The 18,831-nt window shown below is 43.6% G+C and overlaps 1 protein-coding gene across 1 annotated transcript in view; it reads left to right on the top strand.

Moving 5' to 3' along the window:
* The window catches only part of LOC124594591 (follistatin-related protein 5-like), a 221,635-nt gene that overhangs the window by 167,056 nt on the left and 35,748 nt on the right, over positions 1–18,831 (top strand). The window contains exons 10-12 of the mRNA XM_047132967.1: positions 7,300–7,421; positions 12,317–12,454; positions 15,707–15,922. Coding sequence (XP_046988923.1) covers positions 7,300–7,421; positions 12,317–12,454; positions 15,707–15,922 — 476 coding nt within the window. The remainder of the gene's footprint in view (positions 1–7,299; positions 7,422–12,316; positions 12,455–15,706; positions 15,923–18,831) is intronic.

Below are 18,831 nucleotides of genomic sequence, written 5' to 3' on the forward strand. Positions count from 1 at the left end.
CATAAATAATCCATCACAATTTGAGAAAAAAAGACCTTTAGCAGCAATCAGAAAAGCCGCAGTTTTAAATTTCACGTTCAAGGTATCGTTCACGCAGGAGAATCGTACAAACATACCGTTGTTTGACCATCGAACAGACTCCCATGTCAACGACAAAGTAGTCAGCATTCCCGGCAAGGACAAACCGCTGAGGAGTTGAAATCAAGTAAGTCATCATTACTGGATGCAATCCCAGTCTGCTTTTTCAAAGCATATTCTAGATAATTGGACCCTCATTTAGCTTGCATTTATCGCGAGTCTCTCTTCCAACGCAAAGCCCCAAGCGACTGGAAAAAAAGCTCATGCGACTTCTGTGTATAAGAAGGGCAGACGAGCGGACACACAAAATTACAGACCAATATCCCAGGTTGCTGCAGAATCCTTGAGCATATTATCGGTTCGAATACAATAAATTTTCTTGAGACCGAGGAGCTTAGGTCCACGAATCAGCATGGTTTTAGAAAACATCGCTCGTGTGAAACTCTATTTGACTTTTTCCCACATAATATACTGTTTACTACGGGTGAAGGGCAACAGGCAGATGCCATGTTTCTAGATTTCCGTACGGCTTTTAACATGGTGCCCCACTGCAGGCTGTTAGCGAAGGTAGGAGAATATGGAATAAGTCCACAAATATGTCAGTGGGTCGAATACTTCTTAAACTATGGAATTGAGTGTTCACCCAGAGACAAAGGTATCGTCAGGAGCGTATCAAGGAAGTGTTATAGAACTGCTGTTATTCTCTATATACATACACTATGTGATCAAAAGTATCCGGACACCTGGCTGAAAATGACTCACAAACTCGTGGCACCCTTAATCGGTAATGCTGGAATTCGATATGGTGTAGGCCTACCCTTAGCCTTGATGACATCTTCCACTCGCAACGATACGTTCACTCAGGTGCTGGAATGTTTCTTGAGGAATGGTAGCCCATTCTTCACGGAGTGCTGCACTAAGCACAAGTATCGATGTGGGTCGGTGAGGCCCGGCACGAAGTCAGCGTTCCAAAACATCTCAAAGCTGTTCTATAAGATTTAGCTCAGATCTCTGTGCAGGCCAGTCCATTACAGGAACGTTATTGTCGTGTAACCACTCCGCCACAGGATGTGCATTATGAACAGCTGCTCGATCGTGTAGAAAGATGCAATCGCCATCTCCGAATTGCTCTTCAACAGTGGAAAGGAAGAAGGTGCTTCAAACATTAATGTAGGCCTTTGTTGTGGTAGTGCCACGCAAAACAACAAGGGGTGCAAGCTCCCTCCATGAAAAACATGACCACACAGTAAAACATCCACGCCCTGCCATCGGATCGCCACATTGTGTACTGTGATTCGTCACTCCACACAAAGTTTTTCCACTGTTCAATCATCCAATGTTTACGCTCCTTACACCAAGCGAGGCGTCGTTTGGCATTTGCTGGCGTGATGTGTGGCTTATGAGCAGCCACTCGACCATGAAATCAAAGTTTTCTCACCTCCCGCCTAACTGTCATAGTACTTGATGTGGATGCTGATGCAGTTTGGAATTCCTGAGTGATGGTCTGGATAGACGTCTGCCTATTACGCATTACTACACTCTTCAACTGTCGGCGGTCTCTGTTAGTGAACAGACGAGGTCGGCCTGTATCTCTTAACGTTTCCACTTCACTATCAAATTGGGAACAGTGGACCTAGGGATGTTTAGGAGTGTGGAAACCTCGCGTACACACGTATGACACTAGTGACACTCAATCACCTGACCACGTTCGAAGTCCGTGAGTTCCGCGGAGCGCCCCATTCTGCTATCTCACGATGTCTAATGACTACTGCGGTCGCTGATATGGAGTCCCTGGCAGTAGGTGGCAGCACGATGCACCTAATATGAAAATCGTATGTTTTTGGGGGGTGCAGATGCTTTTGATCACATAGTGTAAATGATTTGGCGAACGTGGTGGGCAACAATCTGCGGTTGCTTGCTGATGGTGCTGTGGTGTACGGTACGGTGTTGAAGTTGAGTGACTGTAAAAGGATACAAGGAGACTTCGACGAAGTTTCTGATTGGTGTGATGAATGGCAGTTGGCTCTAAATGTAGAAACATGTAAGTTAATGCTGATGAATAGGAAAAACAAATCCGTAATGTTCAGATACAGCATTAGTATTGTGCTGCTTGACATAATCACGGAGTTCAAAATCGATAAGAAATAGAACTAGCATGTGAGGATTGTGGCAGGAAAGGCGAATGGTAGACTTTGGTTTATTGAGAGAATTCTAGGAAAGTGCGGTTCATCTGCAAAGGACGCTAGTTTGACCTATTCGAGTGTTTGGGATCAGTACCAAGATGGATTGAAGGAAGACATCGGAGCAATTCGTAGGTGGGCTGCTAGATTTGTTACTGCAGGTTCGAACAACACGCATATGATGCGGAGATGCTTCGGGAACTCAAATAAGAATCCCTGAAGGGGAGGCGATGTTGTTTTCGAGGAAAACTATTGATTAAATTTAGAGAACCTGCATTTGAGGCTGATTGCAGAAGGAGTCTCTTGCTTCCAACATACATTGCGCGTTGTTGTTGTTGTTGTTGTTGTCTTCAGTCCTGAGACTGGTTTGATGCAGCTCTCCATGCTACTCTATCCTGTGCAAGTTTCTTCATCTCCCAGTACCTACTGCAACCTACATCCTTCTGAATCTGCTTAGTGTATTCATCTCTTGGTCTCCCTCTACGATTTTTACCCTCCACGCTGCCCTCCGATACTAAATTGGTGATCCCTTGATGCCTCAGAACATGGCCTACCAACCGATCCCTTCTTCTAGTCAAGTTGTGCCACAAACTTCTCTTCTCCCCAATCCTATTCAATACCTCCTCATTAGTTATATGATCTACCCATCTAATCTTCAGCATTCTTCTGTAGCACCACATTTCGAAAGCTTCTATTCTCTTCTTGTCCAAACTATTTATCATCCATGTTTCACTTCCATACATAGCTACACTCCATACAAATACTTTCATAAGGACCACGAAATACGACACGAGGAATTGGGGCTTATAGAGAAACACGTAGTCGTCTTTCCCACATGCTGTTTGCGAGTAGATCAAAAAGGAACTGACTAGTAGTGGTAGGGGGTACCCACCGCCAAGCGCAGTATATATTAAAAAAAAGGTCTTTTGATCATTTCCCCAATAATCAAGTTTTTAATCTAATTCATAACACTTTTCGTAGACAACTCCTTCTATTTCACTGATGAATTTTTACTTAAAAACTGGTAGCCAATAAAAAATGTAGTTGCATGGGTAGGACTAAAAATAATAAAGTGCTCATTAATGTTAACACTAATCATGTATGCATATTCTGTAAACCGACTCGACCTCATCATTTCGATAAAAGAATCGTTCGAATCATCCATGGAACACGTAACTAACCAACTAAGAGAGAAACCATCACGTGCCACAATTACCTTTTGAGGAACAGGAATGATGACCGTATCGGCTCTTTGGTTGTCGGAAGCTGACGATCATCTTGCCAAAGTAGTTTAGGTGGCATGAGATGTGTGTACTGTTCTTCACCCAGGCGTCGACGAAAATTTAACAGAAAGAGCGGTATGATGTGCTGGGTACATACTCGACTGGTCACTGTTTTGTCAACACAGTACATGGACATAATCGGCTACGCCCATCCCCCATCCACACACTCCTAGTCGATATAGTTCGCCTTTGCCTGATAGATTCCAGTAATCGCCGTTCTCTCTGCAAACGCGGCACACGCTAATGACGGGCACTGACGCTAAAGCAGAAACTGCTCTCATGAGTAAACACAACTCTGTGCCATTGATCCCTCAAGTTGCCGGTTACTCTGCACTGCTATAAGCGGGCTGCAAGGTGATGTGGGGAGGAATCCAAGTGAGCGGATCCTTCGCTCGTAGGGCAGCTTCTAGCAACGCTTCTTGATGGTACCAGCTAACGCCCTGAGACCAGTGTTGTCCATAATTGTAGTTGCGGTCGCCGTACCATGAACCCTCAGTGTTCGTCTTACGTGGATCTTTCACTCAATGTAGTGTTATTGTTCGAAGCAGATCGACTAGGCTGATTACCTTTCTCGGACCACCAGCATGTACGGTGGAAAGCAGCAGACTTCGTGCTAATACGCTAAGTTACTCTTTTGAGCAACTCTCCAACGTCTGCCTGACACAAGATAGGCCCTCAATGAAATTCATTTTACTCCACGAAATGATATGCTCCAGCCCTCATGATCTGACTGATTTGCTGTGTCGAGCAAGTGAACATTACAGTTTCAACAAGTGAGACAAAGTAGATAGGTTATGAACCTTATCATGCGAAATACCCTCAGACTTCAAGAAGAACATAATAATTCCAATCCCAAAGAAAGCAGGTGTTGACAGATGTGAAAATTACCGAACTATCAGTTTAATAAGTCACGGCTGCAAAATACTAACGCGAATTCTTTACAGACGAATGGAAAAACTAGTAGAAGCCGACCTCGGGGCAGATCAGTTTGGATTCCGTAGAAATATTGGAACACGTGAGGCAATACTGACCCTACGACTTATCTTGGAAGCTCTGAAGGTGGCAGAGGTAAGATACAGGGAGCGTAAAGCTATTTACAATTTGTATAGAAACCAATCGAGGGACATCAAAGGGAAGCAGTGGTTGGGAAGGGAGTGAGACAGGGTTGTAGCCTATCCCCGATGTTATTCAATTTGTATATTGAGCAAGCAGTGAAGGAAACAAAAGAAAATATTGGAGTAGGTATTAAAATCCATGGAGAAGAAATAAAAACTTTGAGGTTCGCCGATGACATTGTGATTCTATCAGAGACAGCAAAGGACTTGGAAGGGCAGTTGAATGGAATGGATAGTGTCTTGAAAGGAGGATATAAGATGAACATTAACAAAAGCAAAACGAGGATAATGGAATGTAATCGAATTAAGTCGGGTGATGCTGAGGGAATTAGATTAGGAAATGAGACACTTAAAGTAGTGAAGGAGTTTTGCTATTTGGGGAGCAAAATAACTGATGATGGTCGAAGTAGAGAGGATATAAAATGTAGACTGGCAATGGCAAGGAAAGCATTTCTGATGAAGAGAAATTTGTTAACATCGAGTATAGATTTAAGTGTCAGGAAGTCGTTTCTGAAAGTATTTGTATGGAGTGTAGCCATGTATGGAAGTGAAACATGGACGATAAATAGTTTGGACAAGAAGAGAATAGAAGCTTTCGAAATGTGGTGATACAGAAGAATGCTGAAGATTAGATGGGTAGATCATATAACTAATGAGGAGGTAATGAACATAATTGGGGAGAAGAGGAAATTGTGGCACAACTTGACTAGAAGAAGGGATCGGTTGGTAGGACATGTTCTGAGGCATCGAGGGAACATCAATTTAGTATTGGTGGGCAGCGTGGAGGGTAAAAATCGTAGAGAGAGACCAAGAGATGAATACACTAAGCTGATTCAGAAGGATGTAGGTTGCAGTAGGTACTGGGAGATGAAGAAACTTGCGCAGGATAGGGTAGCGTGGAGAGCTGCATCAAACCAGTCTCAGGACTGAAGACCACAACCACAACAACAACAACATATCTCCCTATTCTGTGAGCAGCGCTGCTATTATTCGTTTATTGCCCCGTGTCAGTATCCCATGAGATACACAGTCGGAAAACAATAGAGTAACCTTTTAGATGTTTCCAACTCACTCACGATTTATTGTTGCAACAGTGGATATGGAGTGCAGGAAATGGTTACATTTACACATGAGTAGCACGAGCGGTTCTGAGGTACCAGGTAACGATCCATGCTGCAACACTCATATTAGTACGTTGTGTACCCTCTACAGGCGGCAACGGAGGTGTTGACTCTGGCATCCAGTCGATCGTACAGATTGCGAATACTGTTATGCCCATCCTGCTCGTCCTGTTCACCTAGGTCCGTAAGAGTTGTTGCTTGACGAGTCGCACGAGCCACTTCTCCTCCCATCATTTACCACACGCGCTCGGTTGGAGACAAGTCCGGAGATCGTGACGGACAGGGATGTTGCTGCACATCTTGCGATGCACATTTAGTTACACGGGCAGTGTGTCGCGAGCAGTATCCTCTTGGAACAACACATTAGCTTTCTGTTGCAAGAACGGCAAAAGGACGAGTCAAACAACATTCTGTAATTACCGAGCCCTCGTTCGCGTCACCTCCACAAACATCAAAGATGAACGAAAGTTGTAGCTTATTGCATGCTAGATCATAAGGCCTGGTGTTGGCCGGTTTGTCTTAGACGAATGCATTCTACGAGACAACGCTCATCAGTGCTACGTCGAACGCGGAAACGACCATCACATGCGTGCGGGCAGAATCTGCTTTCGACGCTGAAGACCATGGCGCGCCATTCCGTCTTCCAAGCGATCGCCTGACGGCGCCATTCGATGCATGCATGTCGATGCTCTGGTGTGAGTGGAATACGGGCTAGAGGTGTCCGTACCAGTGGTCCCGCAGCTAATAACCGTTTCTCAATAGTTCATATTGACACGTCTGGACTCACAAGCCCTCTAATGTGTGCAGTGGTGGCTGTACGATCTGCCACTGCTGCCCTTACAATGCGACGATCGTGGTGAGCGACTGTGCTGCGTGGGTGTCCAGAAACTCGTCTACGGGTGGGAAAATGTTCACGTGACCATGATACCAGCGTCTTTGCACAACTCACCCAGTACGTCCAACTTGTATGTAAGTTCTCCGAAAGGACTGTCCCGCCACTCGGGTGGCCACAGTTTGACCCCTTTCAAGCTCGCTCCGTTTGGCTAAGGGAAGCATGACTGCACCTCCACGGTGTGTATGCCTGCTTTCTTAACACGCTTGCACCACACTGGCCTCGTAACTGTGAGCATTCCCTATTAAAGGGTACACGCAGCTAAATCAGTACGCTGTCTGCTTGGCTGTTATCAGTACATCTACTATTCCCCCAGGTGGCATATGAAATCATCGAATTAAAATCGACGTCGTCTTTCCAGGTGCATTTCTTTTTCGGCAGTTTATATTGTTTATTTGCAGTGTGTATAGGGACGTTCAATTTTTTTATTTTCTTCTAATGTATTTATTCCTAATTCAGCTGATCACAAAACGCTCGCCTGCTGTGCTTTGTAGCTACTTATTTAAATATCACATTCTATTTTCATACTTTTGTAAGCGCCTAATCACGCTCAGATTCCTTTGGCTGTAGTCCAGCCTCTTTGAGCTGTAGTGTATTACGCATCACCTGATCGTCAGTGCTGTGTTTCAGCGGCACCCAACGAGGAGAGGCGCTTCTTCTCATTCCACGACTGGGGCGTGTCCGTGTACGAGCCGACGGCGTGCCGCCTCTACCACCAGATACAGGCCACCGATATCATCCCAGGAACGCAGGTACTGCCGCCACTCAGCACCAACGGCATACGCTTTAGAGAACACCCTACAGCGTGTCCGTGAAGTTTAGATATCATGCCAACAAATCTTATCTTGGGAACCATTAGAGAGAGGGAGAGCACCTCGGATTGCTGCAAAACTTTTATCAGTTTTCAAAGATTTTTTTCTGTTACTCCAGAATTTCCGTGTGTGGCTCTACTCGTCCTTCATACAGTAGCAACGCGTTATTCCAGTTCTGCCTACGTACATATGAGCATTGCAGCATCAACAGTTCTGATTGCTTCATTGATGCGTGTACGAAGAGCAGCAGTCTGACGTAACCTCACAAAAAAGAAATCTAATGGCGTGACACTGGGAGAGCGCAGGGTACTATGTGATGGGACCATCAGCACCCATCCACTTCTCAGGAAATGTGTCACTGGATCATCCAGCACGTTCTAACTCCAGTGTGGGGGTGCACCTTCTTGCTGAAAGATGATGGACGGTTGCAGCTCCTTGATCCGTGGTAGCAGCAACTGTTCAAGTATACCCAGATAAATATTTTCCGTTACGCTTTTTTCTGGGAAGAAAAATGGGCTTATCACGCTATCTTGTACTAGACCACATCAAACATTAAGCTGTCCAAGATTTATCCATGTCTGTTGTGTCGGTTTTCGGAGCCCCAGATCCTAATTTGGCGATTCACTTGTCGGAAATATGGAAAAGTATTTCGTCTGAATACGAGCACTTCTTCAGGTAGTCATTGTCAGCATCAGTGGAGGCCAGTACTGTCCACACGAGTACATAATGCAGAGGACGATCGATTGGCAGCCGTACATGGACCATTTGCACTTTGTTCGCAAAAAGGTGTAACCGCCTCTGTAACACTTCACGGACCGCTGATCTTGCTTCTTGCAATTCGCGTTATACACGATGAACTGACTTCTGTGAGCTGCGTTGATATGCAGGTTGCACTCTGTTAGCAAGTGCTTGAAACACGAGGGAACGTCCACTTCGAGGAAAGTCTCAAATATTGTCTGGATCATTAAGGTTTTTGAACCACCATATTATGCTTGTGTTTGGCGATGGTGTGCTCCCACACTGGCGTCGATAACTCTGCAGTACCCTTTTCACAGATTTGGATTCTGCATAGCAGATGACACATTGCAACTTATCCTGCCCTGTCGCCATTTTGATGCATTCCAAGTCAGGTCTGCAATGCATTACAAAGGAAAAATACTTTGAGATGTTATTATTTTTTGAAATGGCATCGGGACTATATGAACGCACTCTATTTTCAACATACAATATCACTGCACATTTCATGAGAAAAGTAGACACTTGATTGCAAAGAGCCTAAAATCAGTTTCATCAACAGACATGTTCTTAACCTAAGTGAATGTGAGTGGGCATTTCAGGGATCAATTTGCTTCCCAGCGAACTGAGGACAATTGGATAGTGTTCAAGGGGAGTGATAATTGCGGAACATATAGCAAGTAACGTCTTGTCTTGAAATTTTTCTCTTGTTTCAATTTCATTCTGGTACACACAACGAAGTACTTGGATTGTAAAAGGTGTAAGAAAATGATATAGTCATTCGCCCAGAGTTTACAGTCTTTATGTCGTAGATAGAGTGACGCAAATAAAACAAATATTAAGGATGAGATTAAAACTCAAAATGAAAGGATTCAGTATTCACTAATGACGTTGGTAGCCTCATTGAAAGTGAGTAAGAATCATGTGACCTGTTGAATGGAACGAACAGTCTAACGCGAACAGAATGTGGATTAAGAGAAAACCGAAAAAAGACGAAAGTAATGAGGAGTAGCAGAAATGAAGTTAGCCACAAATTTGACATAAAATGTTTCGACCTAACAGTACACGAACTGAAGCAGTTCTGCTACGATGGAAGCTCAAATGGTTCTGAGCACTATGGGACTCAACTTCTGAGGTCATTAGTCCCCTAGAACTTAGAACTAGTTAAACCTAACTAATCTAAGGACATCACACACATCTATGCCCGAGGCAGGATTCGAACCTGCGACCGTAGCGGTCTCGCAGTTCCAGACTGCAGCGCCTAGAACCGCATGGCCACTTCGTTGGAAGCTATTAGCACATGAAGACAAAGCATGGAGGTTATAAGAAACAAACAAAGAGGGCATAACTCTTTAAAAGAAGTCTTCAGCTATAAAATACAGATTTTAAGGAAAAAGTGACTCATGGACCGTGGGGAAACCGGAAAAGAAGAGAATGAAACAGTTTGAGATGTGGTGCTGCTGAATGCTTCTGAAAATTGTGTGTGCTGTAAAGGATAAAAAATGAGGATGTTGTCCACAGAACTGCTCATCAAAGGAATATTTGCTAAACATTGACAGAAATAAGGGACAAGATGACAGAAAGTGGTTTAAGACGACAGGAGATAATTATCATAATACTAGAGAGAATCATAGAGGATAAAACTGTAGGAGAAGGCAGAGACTGAAACATATGACTTGTAGAAGGTAAATATCTATGGGAAGGAAGAGGCTAAAATATACCCAACAAATAATTGAGGATGTTGGGTGCAAGTGCTACAACGAAATGATGAGTTTGGCAGTTATGCTGTAGTTTTATTCATACAAATGATTTCGACTTAAGCCCAGGTCATTATCCACTTGAAAACGTGCATGGCCTTCGAAACTTATAGATTTTGCTATGTGACTGTGCTGTTCGTGGTTAGTACTTAACACAAACTGTAATGACTCGGAAATTAAATCGAAACCGATTGTGTAAATAAATCAACAACATAATTACCAGCTGTAGTGTTTATTTTCAGTAAGTAGAAAATAAGTAATTTATTGCTCACTGCAGACATTCATTTCTTAACTGTATGGTTATGGTTACTGAAGTTGGTCCAACTGAGAGCGTCAAATATCTCCATAAAAGACAAGATCTCGTCCTTAATTTTGCGTTTTCCACCGCGGAAACAAAAATAACAAACAAACATTCTGTATTCATTCCACTCAAGATTCCTCCTTTGTCCACACATTTCTGCTTTTCGTTAAGATCATATACTGACAAGGGGAGGCCACGACGTTTGGAACGCGGATTTACTGCAAAACTTCGTACACTCGTAGTACTCCATGAGGACAACAAAATGTGTAAGCAGTAGCGCGTACTTCTCAAGTGTTATTGAGAAAATCGCAAGATAATTTCGGTCGTCGAATATATGTCTGTGCGTGGCCATTAAAACCATAAAGCGGCTGCACCCGAGTGGTGCCTTCACTGTAGCTTAGCGTGTTGGGCCAGTGTGTTAGCCACCTTTTATAATAAAAGAACTGAGCGAACGGATCATCGAACAAACTGAACGGGTGTCATCGGACGTCCGGCCTGAACAAATTCAGTGAACAATATAGAACAATTTTTTTTTTTAAGTGTTTGGCGTTCAAGCCGCTGGATCACTTTATGCGTTTGGTCGTTTATTAGTCGATAGTTACGAATATTATATTATTTGTGACCATAATAATTATTAGACTGCCAAATAACATTGTAAATTTAATAAAAGTTCATCCGATTACACGTATTGTTCCCATTATATCAATTGTAATATAAATAGTAAAGAAAATGACTGTGTTGAAAATAAAAAAAACTGACGAACGGAACTCGATCCAGCGGCTTGAACGCCAACCACTTAACAAAAAAAAAAAAATTGTTCTCTATTGCTCGCTGAATTTGTACAGGGTGGACGTCCGATGACACCGGCTCAGTTTGTTCGTTCATCCGTTCGCTCAGATTTTTTTTTATTAGAAACAGAAGCTAACGCTCTGACCGAACACGCTGAGCTACCATGCCGGCACCACTCAGCTGCAGCCGCTTCATGGTTAAAATAGCCACGCACAGAAATACGAGGCCTGTTCAGAAAGTAAGCTCCGATTGATTGCCAAATTGAAACCACAGTGAACATCAGAAATGTTTTACTTGTAACAATTAGCTACACCTTTCAGCTACTTCTCTACGTAGTCGCCGTTCTGACTTAGACTTTTGTCATAGCGTTGTACCAACTTTTCAATAGCCTCATCATAGAAGGCAGCCGCCAGTGCTTTCCGCCAATTCTCCACGCTGGCCTGCACCTCGTTGTCTGTGTCAAAATGTTGTCTTCAAAGACAGCGTTTCATGTGACCAGAGATGAAACTCAGGGGGAGACAATTGCGGACTGTATTGTGGGTAATCTAACATTTCCATTTGAAAACGATGCAGGAGCATCTTCATTGCCCCTGCAGAATGCGGCTGAGAATTGTCGTGAAGACGAAACAGCACGACAGTTATGTAATGTTAGCTGCATAGCTTCAGGCGAAATTTCTCACCAGGCCCTCGTACTTGGCGGCAGACACTATTTTCTAGACATCTTTACGCACTCACTGCGAGCTCAGAAATGAGAAGAGCGACGTGATGCTAACTGGGGTTATACTAGAGACACTACCCAACACATCTGTGCAAAGCTTTATCGGATTTTCATAGTCGTTTCCATTTCGCGACCGATCGGAGCTTACTTTCTGAACGCCCCTCGTATATCTGACGACCGAAACTATCTTGCGATTTTCTCAATAACGCTTGAGAAGTACGCACTACTGCTTACACATTTTGTTGTCCTCAGGGGTAATACGAGTGTACGAAGTTTGCAGTAAATCCGCGTTCCAAACGTCGTGGCCTCCCCTTGTGAGTTGCACTATTGTAATTAAAATATCATGTTAATATATTACGTGTAGTACGCACATAAACAAATTTATGTGTAATACGTAAGTAAACAGAAAAGAAGTAAGTTAATAACATTTGTTATTTACATGCTACAGTTAAGTATTTAACACAAAGCTGTTGGTGTGCGCGGTAGCTGGTGGTGGCGAGACGTGTGTGTTTGTGTGTGTGTGCCGTGCCAGCAGCAGTACGTGTGCGGCGACAAGGGCGCCAACTGCAGCTGGGGACAGGCCATCAACGTGGCCAACCGCTACGTGTACGTCGCGCAGCCCCGCAACGACCGCGTGCTCGTCATCAGCAAGATACAGATGGTCGTCGTCGACGTGAGTAAGCCTTGCTCCCGCACACTGCTTCCCCTCTAGTACTCTCAGATCTTACATCGAATGTACAAAGAAATCGTACTGGCGACTGTCAAGGAGTTTTAATTTTCACCTCGACAAAATTAACTTGCGACCTTGAAAGGTAATGATGCCAGTCCTGCTCCGCAATTCAGCCCTCAATGTGGCACATTTTTCTTAACCATGCATGACTTGGCCGTGACCTGGTAGCAGAAGTTTGCATCTTGGGTGTTCAACAAACGTTCCGCCACCAAAATTATCTAGTTGTTATTATAGAAATTCTTGCCACGCAATGGTGTCTTCACCAGAGAAAAGAGGAAGAAGTAACTGCGTGCTGTGTCAGGAGAATGCAGCAGGGAGGCAAAATGCGGTAGCCCAAAAAAGCAGCATTTCTGACTGTGTGCTGTGCAGAATGACCGGGTGCGATGTCATGGGGCAGAAGTACCTCCTTGAACCGAATCCCACGGCGCTTCGTCCAACAATCATCCGTAATTCCGCCATAAGATTTCTGTAGTGTGCTCCTGTGTTGGTTTGTCACTTATGAGCATAATCTGTTAACATCACTCTATGACAGTCCCAAGAAATGTCCAGCGTCACCATGCCCGATGATGGTTGAGTCTTCGCCTTTTACGGCTTTAGTGAATCCCTATTTTTCCACTGCTTGGTTTGCTTTTTTCTCTGTCTTAATGATAGACCTAGCAGTCACCCATAGTGACTGGCCTGCTAGAGAAGTTGTTGGTGTGACAGTGATGCCGTATATCCGCTGATACCTCAGTTCAGTGATCAGTTCTAAGGAGTGTGAGCAGTCGCGTGACTCTTTGTCATGTTCAATATTTCGTGCAAGATGTTGCAAGCTCATCCAAGACATATTCTCTTCAGTTTTTCCCCTTTCGCCTCGATTCTGGTGCGTCGGTTGTAGATCACAAGGGTCTCCACACCTCTTGCTGCTCCTGGTTCTCCACAGAGAGATGTCTACCAATTCGTTCTTCGTCATTCAGACTTGTTTGACCACTATGGAACCGTCTATGGTAGCAAACGACTGGCTCAAACGATTGTGAATTGTTTCCGCACACTTTCATAAACTCAGAATGGGTTGTTGCAGCTTTTCTCCCCTTCAAGTGGACAAAATAAATTACCGTACAATGCTCCATTTCATCGACGGGCTGCTTAATTTTGTTTTGACTCCTCTTGTGGCGGCTCACGGCACTCTGCTGTGTGTACGAGGACTGCAGATATGGACCAGCAAGAAAACAAAATATTAACTGCATAATTTTATTTTTTCGTAGCTTTAGGACTATGGTTCATAATAAAATGTAAAGGCAACATGTCTCTGAAATAAATTTTCCTGAGCTCATTGGACATTTTCATAAACATTCCCAAGAGATAATTCGCTTCATAAACTACATATTTCCGTTACAACATTTTTTTTAAAAAAGCTGTGTTACACATCGGGCGACACGTCCCACGTTGGTTGAGTATCATATGTTCGAGCCTTCTTTACATATATGTATCACCATACTTCAAACTATATTGGTAGTATTTTGGTAATTTAATCACAGCTCACTGCAAAAATTTAACTCACGACTGGGGCATTTTAGAAAACTGTTGTAAGTTACACCGGAAGAAAACACTGAGAATTGGATTTGCATGTATTCAGCTACTTCTAAATTAAGTTTTTCATCTGCCAGTACTTCGATATGTCCTCTGATAATTTTCTTTGAAGCACAACAGCTAAGGAGGGATGAGTGCTAGGTTGCAAAGTTCTTGAGTCGATAAACAATTGAATTTAAAAGATAGTCTTGGAGATACAATTTTTGTTCTGTAGTATGAGAGACATACACCTTCAGATGACTTTTCAATCCCATGCTTAATATGAAAGTGAAATTGTGATGGAATCAGTAAATTACTGCTTGCAACGAAGTTTAACAAGAGACTGGGAAAGGTGATCTAAAAGGTAAAGTTTAGTAAACGAAACATTAGTAAGTTAAATCAGTTTTAGCGCCAAATAAAATGAAAGTAGATTCTACAAAATGGCATTAGGAAATCACTGAATTCAGAAGTAAGGATCTCGAGATTTTTTCACTGTAGGGTTTGGGATTGGAGAATTCAAAATTATCTGTTTAATGTTGAAGTTAGGAAAGTAAATCATCTTCAGGCCTGATAGAGTAACTTTCATTTTCTTCTGCGGCTATGGAGCTCAGGCCGTATGAAAAGTCTTCTTTGTTTTAGAGCAACAAGTGCGAAGATTATCGCATACTGTCGTCACCAGTTCCGTATTTTAAGGCATTATTAGACAGCGGATGTGTAGAAAGACTGCTAGTGTAAGCTGAGGTCTCCTTACTTTCGGTTTAACTCACTTTGTCGCCTCCGGTGAATGTAATGTTTGCACTTTTTTTAAAAAACCCGCACAAAATGTTTGAGATCTGGTGAATGAGCCATGTAGTATCAGTATCCTCTTAAAGAGTGACACCGTGCGGGGTAGCTCAGTGGTTACCTCACTGGCTTCGAATTTGGGAAGATATCGGTTCAAACCCGCGTTCGGCCATCCTGATTTAGGTTTTCCGAGATTTCCCCAAATGGCTTAAGGCAAATGGTGAGATGGTTTCTTCGAAAGGGCACGGACGCTTTCCTTCCCCATCCTTCCATAGTCCGAGCTTGTGCTCCGTCTCTAATGACCTCGTTGACGACGGGACGTTAAAGACTCATCTCGTTCTCCTCCTCCTCCTTTACAGATTGACTCCGCGATCAGGTCCAGAGAGACGCACGAATCTGCCAGTTGGTTTGTCACACTGTGCCTAACGCATCATCGGACTCATTATTGAAAGTCCATACCTTAGTGTCATGTTATCCCATCCGCTGATATCAGATTACGACACTCCACCCGCTGATTCTCCTTCAGATAGTTCCTCATTTCTCCTCACGAGTGAACAAACCATTTCCAGTTCAAGGATAAATTTCATGTCCTACTAAGGGAAAAAACTCCTCTGTAGGGAGCCTACCAAGTGTACTGCACAGCTATAGACGCAAACTGCCACTCGGGTGTCATGTAGCGGTAATCTAAAACTGCTACGCTGCCACTTTGGTGCTAATTCGCTACCGCAGATGCCCTCTGTACTAAAACCTATTTTACTTCGGCCTATCCCTAACCAGACTTGTGATTGTTGCTGCATTCAGGATGAAGCCACAACATTTGTCTTTAGTGGTATGGGTGGGTAACGATGAGGTGTTGGGCTGCAGGTGGTGGTGACGGACAAGTTCCCCGTGGAGCTGCACTACGTGCCGCACCTGGACCAGGTGTGGGTCCTCAACTGGCGCGCTGAGCACGACAGCGGTATCAAGACCATCCAGGTGATCCGCGACGCCTCGCAGAAGCGCAAGCACCACACCGTGCACCCGGAGCCCATCGACGGCCAGTTCGACCTCGTCCAGGGGCTCTTCGTGCCGCCGCTGCAGGTCTGTACCTGAGTACTCTCTACACTGGGAGGATCGTAGGTTTCGTGGGACAGATATTGTTTTTGTGCAGTCTGATGCTGTTACTGCTAAAACTGTTTACAATTACGTTGTGTACCTTTTATTAGTTCATTTCATTTGTGACTTATGGTGTGTGTGTGTGGGGGGGGGGGGGGGAGGGGGGGCCGTGTCTGACGGTGTGCATAGAGGGCACGTGCTGGACAGAATGAGATAAAGGTGATGAGGTACTGAAAAGGTGTATTGTAAGTAGACAAATATTGTAGAAGATTGCCTAAGAATACTTGCTCAGTAACAGATTCAGCAGGAGGGAAGTAAAAGGAAAAAACTCAAGAGGAAGGACTAAATAGAAAAACCGTAAGGACAGGCAAAGTGAAACTACTGCATTTTCGTGTAATGTGAGTAAGGGATAGATACAGGATATACAAAAATGGGTAGCCATTACTCCATAATTCCCCAAGTTTCAAGTAGAACATTAAACAAAAAGTAATTAATTAAGGCAAGTTAATTAAAGAACTTGAGATCTGCCCTTACTAACGTGCTGTATTTTGCGGACAAAGGAAAGGGTGATATGTGGTTATGAGGGAGCATGAAGACCTTCCCATTGTGTGACACGTCCTCTGTGACATTGGGTGGAATTGTTGTGAAATTTGGTGCCTGTGTGACTTAGTTTATCCATCTTACACCTTAAGTAAAAAATTCTGAGCTCTGACCATTTTCTTCCCGTGTGTCGACACATTGCCGTTTGAGGCGTCGCCGAGCCCGAGGGTGACGTCCCAGGGCACCACTTCTTTGCGCCTTTACATAGGAAGGCTGTAGGAACCTTTCAGCCAAATTTCATACCTCTGTATCGCGACTGAAGACGATTATGTGGTTTCAAAAAAGTGACCTTCTAATTGTGATGCGGTGTGTAGAATAAGGTGACAATTAACCTTTTACTCATTTAACGTCACTATGTAAGTCTCAATATCCTCACAAGCATCAATCACGCTCACTACTTGTAGAATCACCTCTCTGGAAACGAAGTAATGTGTGTCAAGTCTTCGTGCCCTTTAGCTTCAGTAGCTACAGCGTGCGGCTCCGAGTTTGCTACCAAAAATGGAAAGTTTCGTCGGATGTGGGTGAATTATTAACAGACTTCGAAGGAGACTAAAAGCCGCTGCAGATTGATTCGTGCAAAACATAACATTGAATTTACGCATCACAGACAAAGGCAGTAAAATTTTGTCTCGTAAGGAATCACAGTGTAGTACCTTTGCCTTTAAGTACTGAGTTTCATTCCTAAGCTTAGCCTAGGTAACATTAACCTCTGGTTAGTAAAATACGACTTATTTTTCGCACTTTGAGAATACATTATGTTATTATTTTTAATCGATGTCATAACGTAGTCCTGTGAGAATGGTTGGTGAGTATGTGTAGAACTTGCAATAGGTATTGTTCGGAAGAGCACAGCTGGACAAGACTTAAGACGATAAATCGAAAAAAATACTAGAAATCAAAGAAAATACTAGTTTTGCATCATCTCCTTCATCTCTCTTTCCCATCCTTTATCCGTTGGTTATACCCCCGGCATCCCTCATAAAGTGTCTTAGATGAATATTGGTAAGTGGGTAGATATACTTATTACTGGTCGAGAAGGAATGCCGCTTGAGGAGCAAATATAGGTGCGATGGTCTTCATTCTGAATTGTAGAAATAGCGGGAAAACATTTTCTTCCGCATATGAGGCAGACCACATTGCTTCTACAGAGGAAGCTGATTTCTGATGTTGACTAACCAACGGCCATCCACATCGTGAACTTATAGTACAGATGTCCAGTTATCAAATTTTGAAACCGGCAGAGATTGGTTGCATCTATTTTAGCAACGCTTCGGCATTGTGTATCACTTGGCAGTGCTGTCATCGAATTCTTCGGATCTAATAGCCTAGTTTTCCACCACATGGGTTATCGAAGAGCCTGCAGTGACTTTTGAATGCCTCCGAAAATGAAAGTTGAAAAATGTAGAAAGTACCAGTCTGGGACAGAATGTCCAAACGAGGTCGCTCGACGACACACTACAAGGAAACAGTTGCCAAAATGAAATGTGAGAGTGGAGAAAGACATGTACAGATTAGGTAAATGCAAAGTTATGAAGTTGGTTGCAGTTAGTACGAAGGGACATCAAAAAGTGTGTTACACAGTAATGTGGCAGACCAAGTAACTTTTATTGAATGCTGCACTATATCACAAATTAACGCAGATACACGACAGTATTTTCCTACATAGTCACCAGGTCACGGTAAAGAACGATCGAATCGTACTATCAATGACTCAGTTACTCGACGATAGATATCTGCAAGGAACCATTCGAGCACCACTTTCTGAATATCCACGTTGTCAGGAAGCCTGTGATTGCTGCGAATTAGTTCCTCGACTGCTTAGACAACTGCGTCTGTGGTCGAGGTCGATTGCCTTCATTCCCGATCAGTATCAACCACGTCTTTAGCACAGCCCTCGACTGTACGGCCTTTGCCACATGATTAGCACCATTTTACTACGGCAGGATACGATATTGCATTTGGCCTCTATATCGCCACAATTTTCCGGTGAACGTTTGTGCAATTTAGACGCTATGCCAACAAGAATCGGATTGCTCTGTGCATTTCAACTGTGGAGTACGTTCCCAGTTGCCGCACCACTTTACCCCACACCGTGATGCATCTTTTATCAGTAACACCGCTGAAGTGTGCCTGCACCACACTTGTTGGGCAAAGGTTTTAGCGTGCGACGAAATATGTAACTTACTGTTTGAAGTCCCCTGCTACTTATTTGACGTCTGTGGTGATTTCGCATCATACGAGTCCCATTACGATACTTTTCGTGACATACCAGAAATAAATCCGTAGAAAACCTT

The sequence above is a fragment of the Schistocerca americana genome, chromosome 1, assembly GCF_021461395.2.
Source record: "Schistocerca americana isolate TAMUIC-IGC-003095 chromosome 1, iqSchAmer2.1, whole genome shotgun sequence".
In the NCBI taxonomy this organism is placed as follows: domain Eukaryota; kingdom Metazoa; phylum Arthropoda; class Insecta; order Orthoptera; family Acrididae; genus Schistocerca; species Schistocerca americana.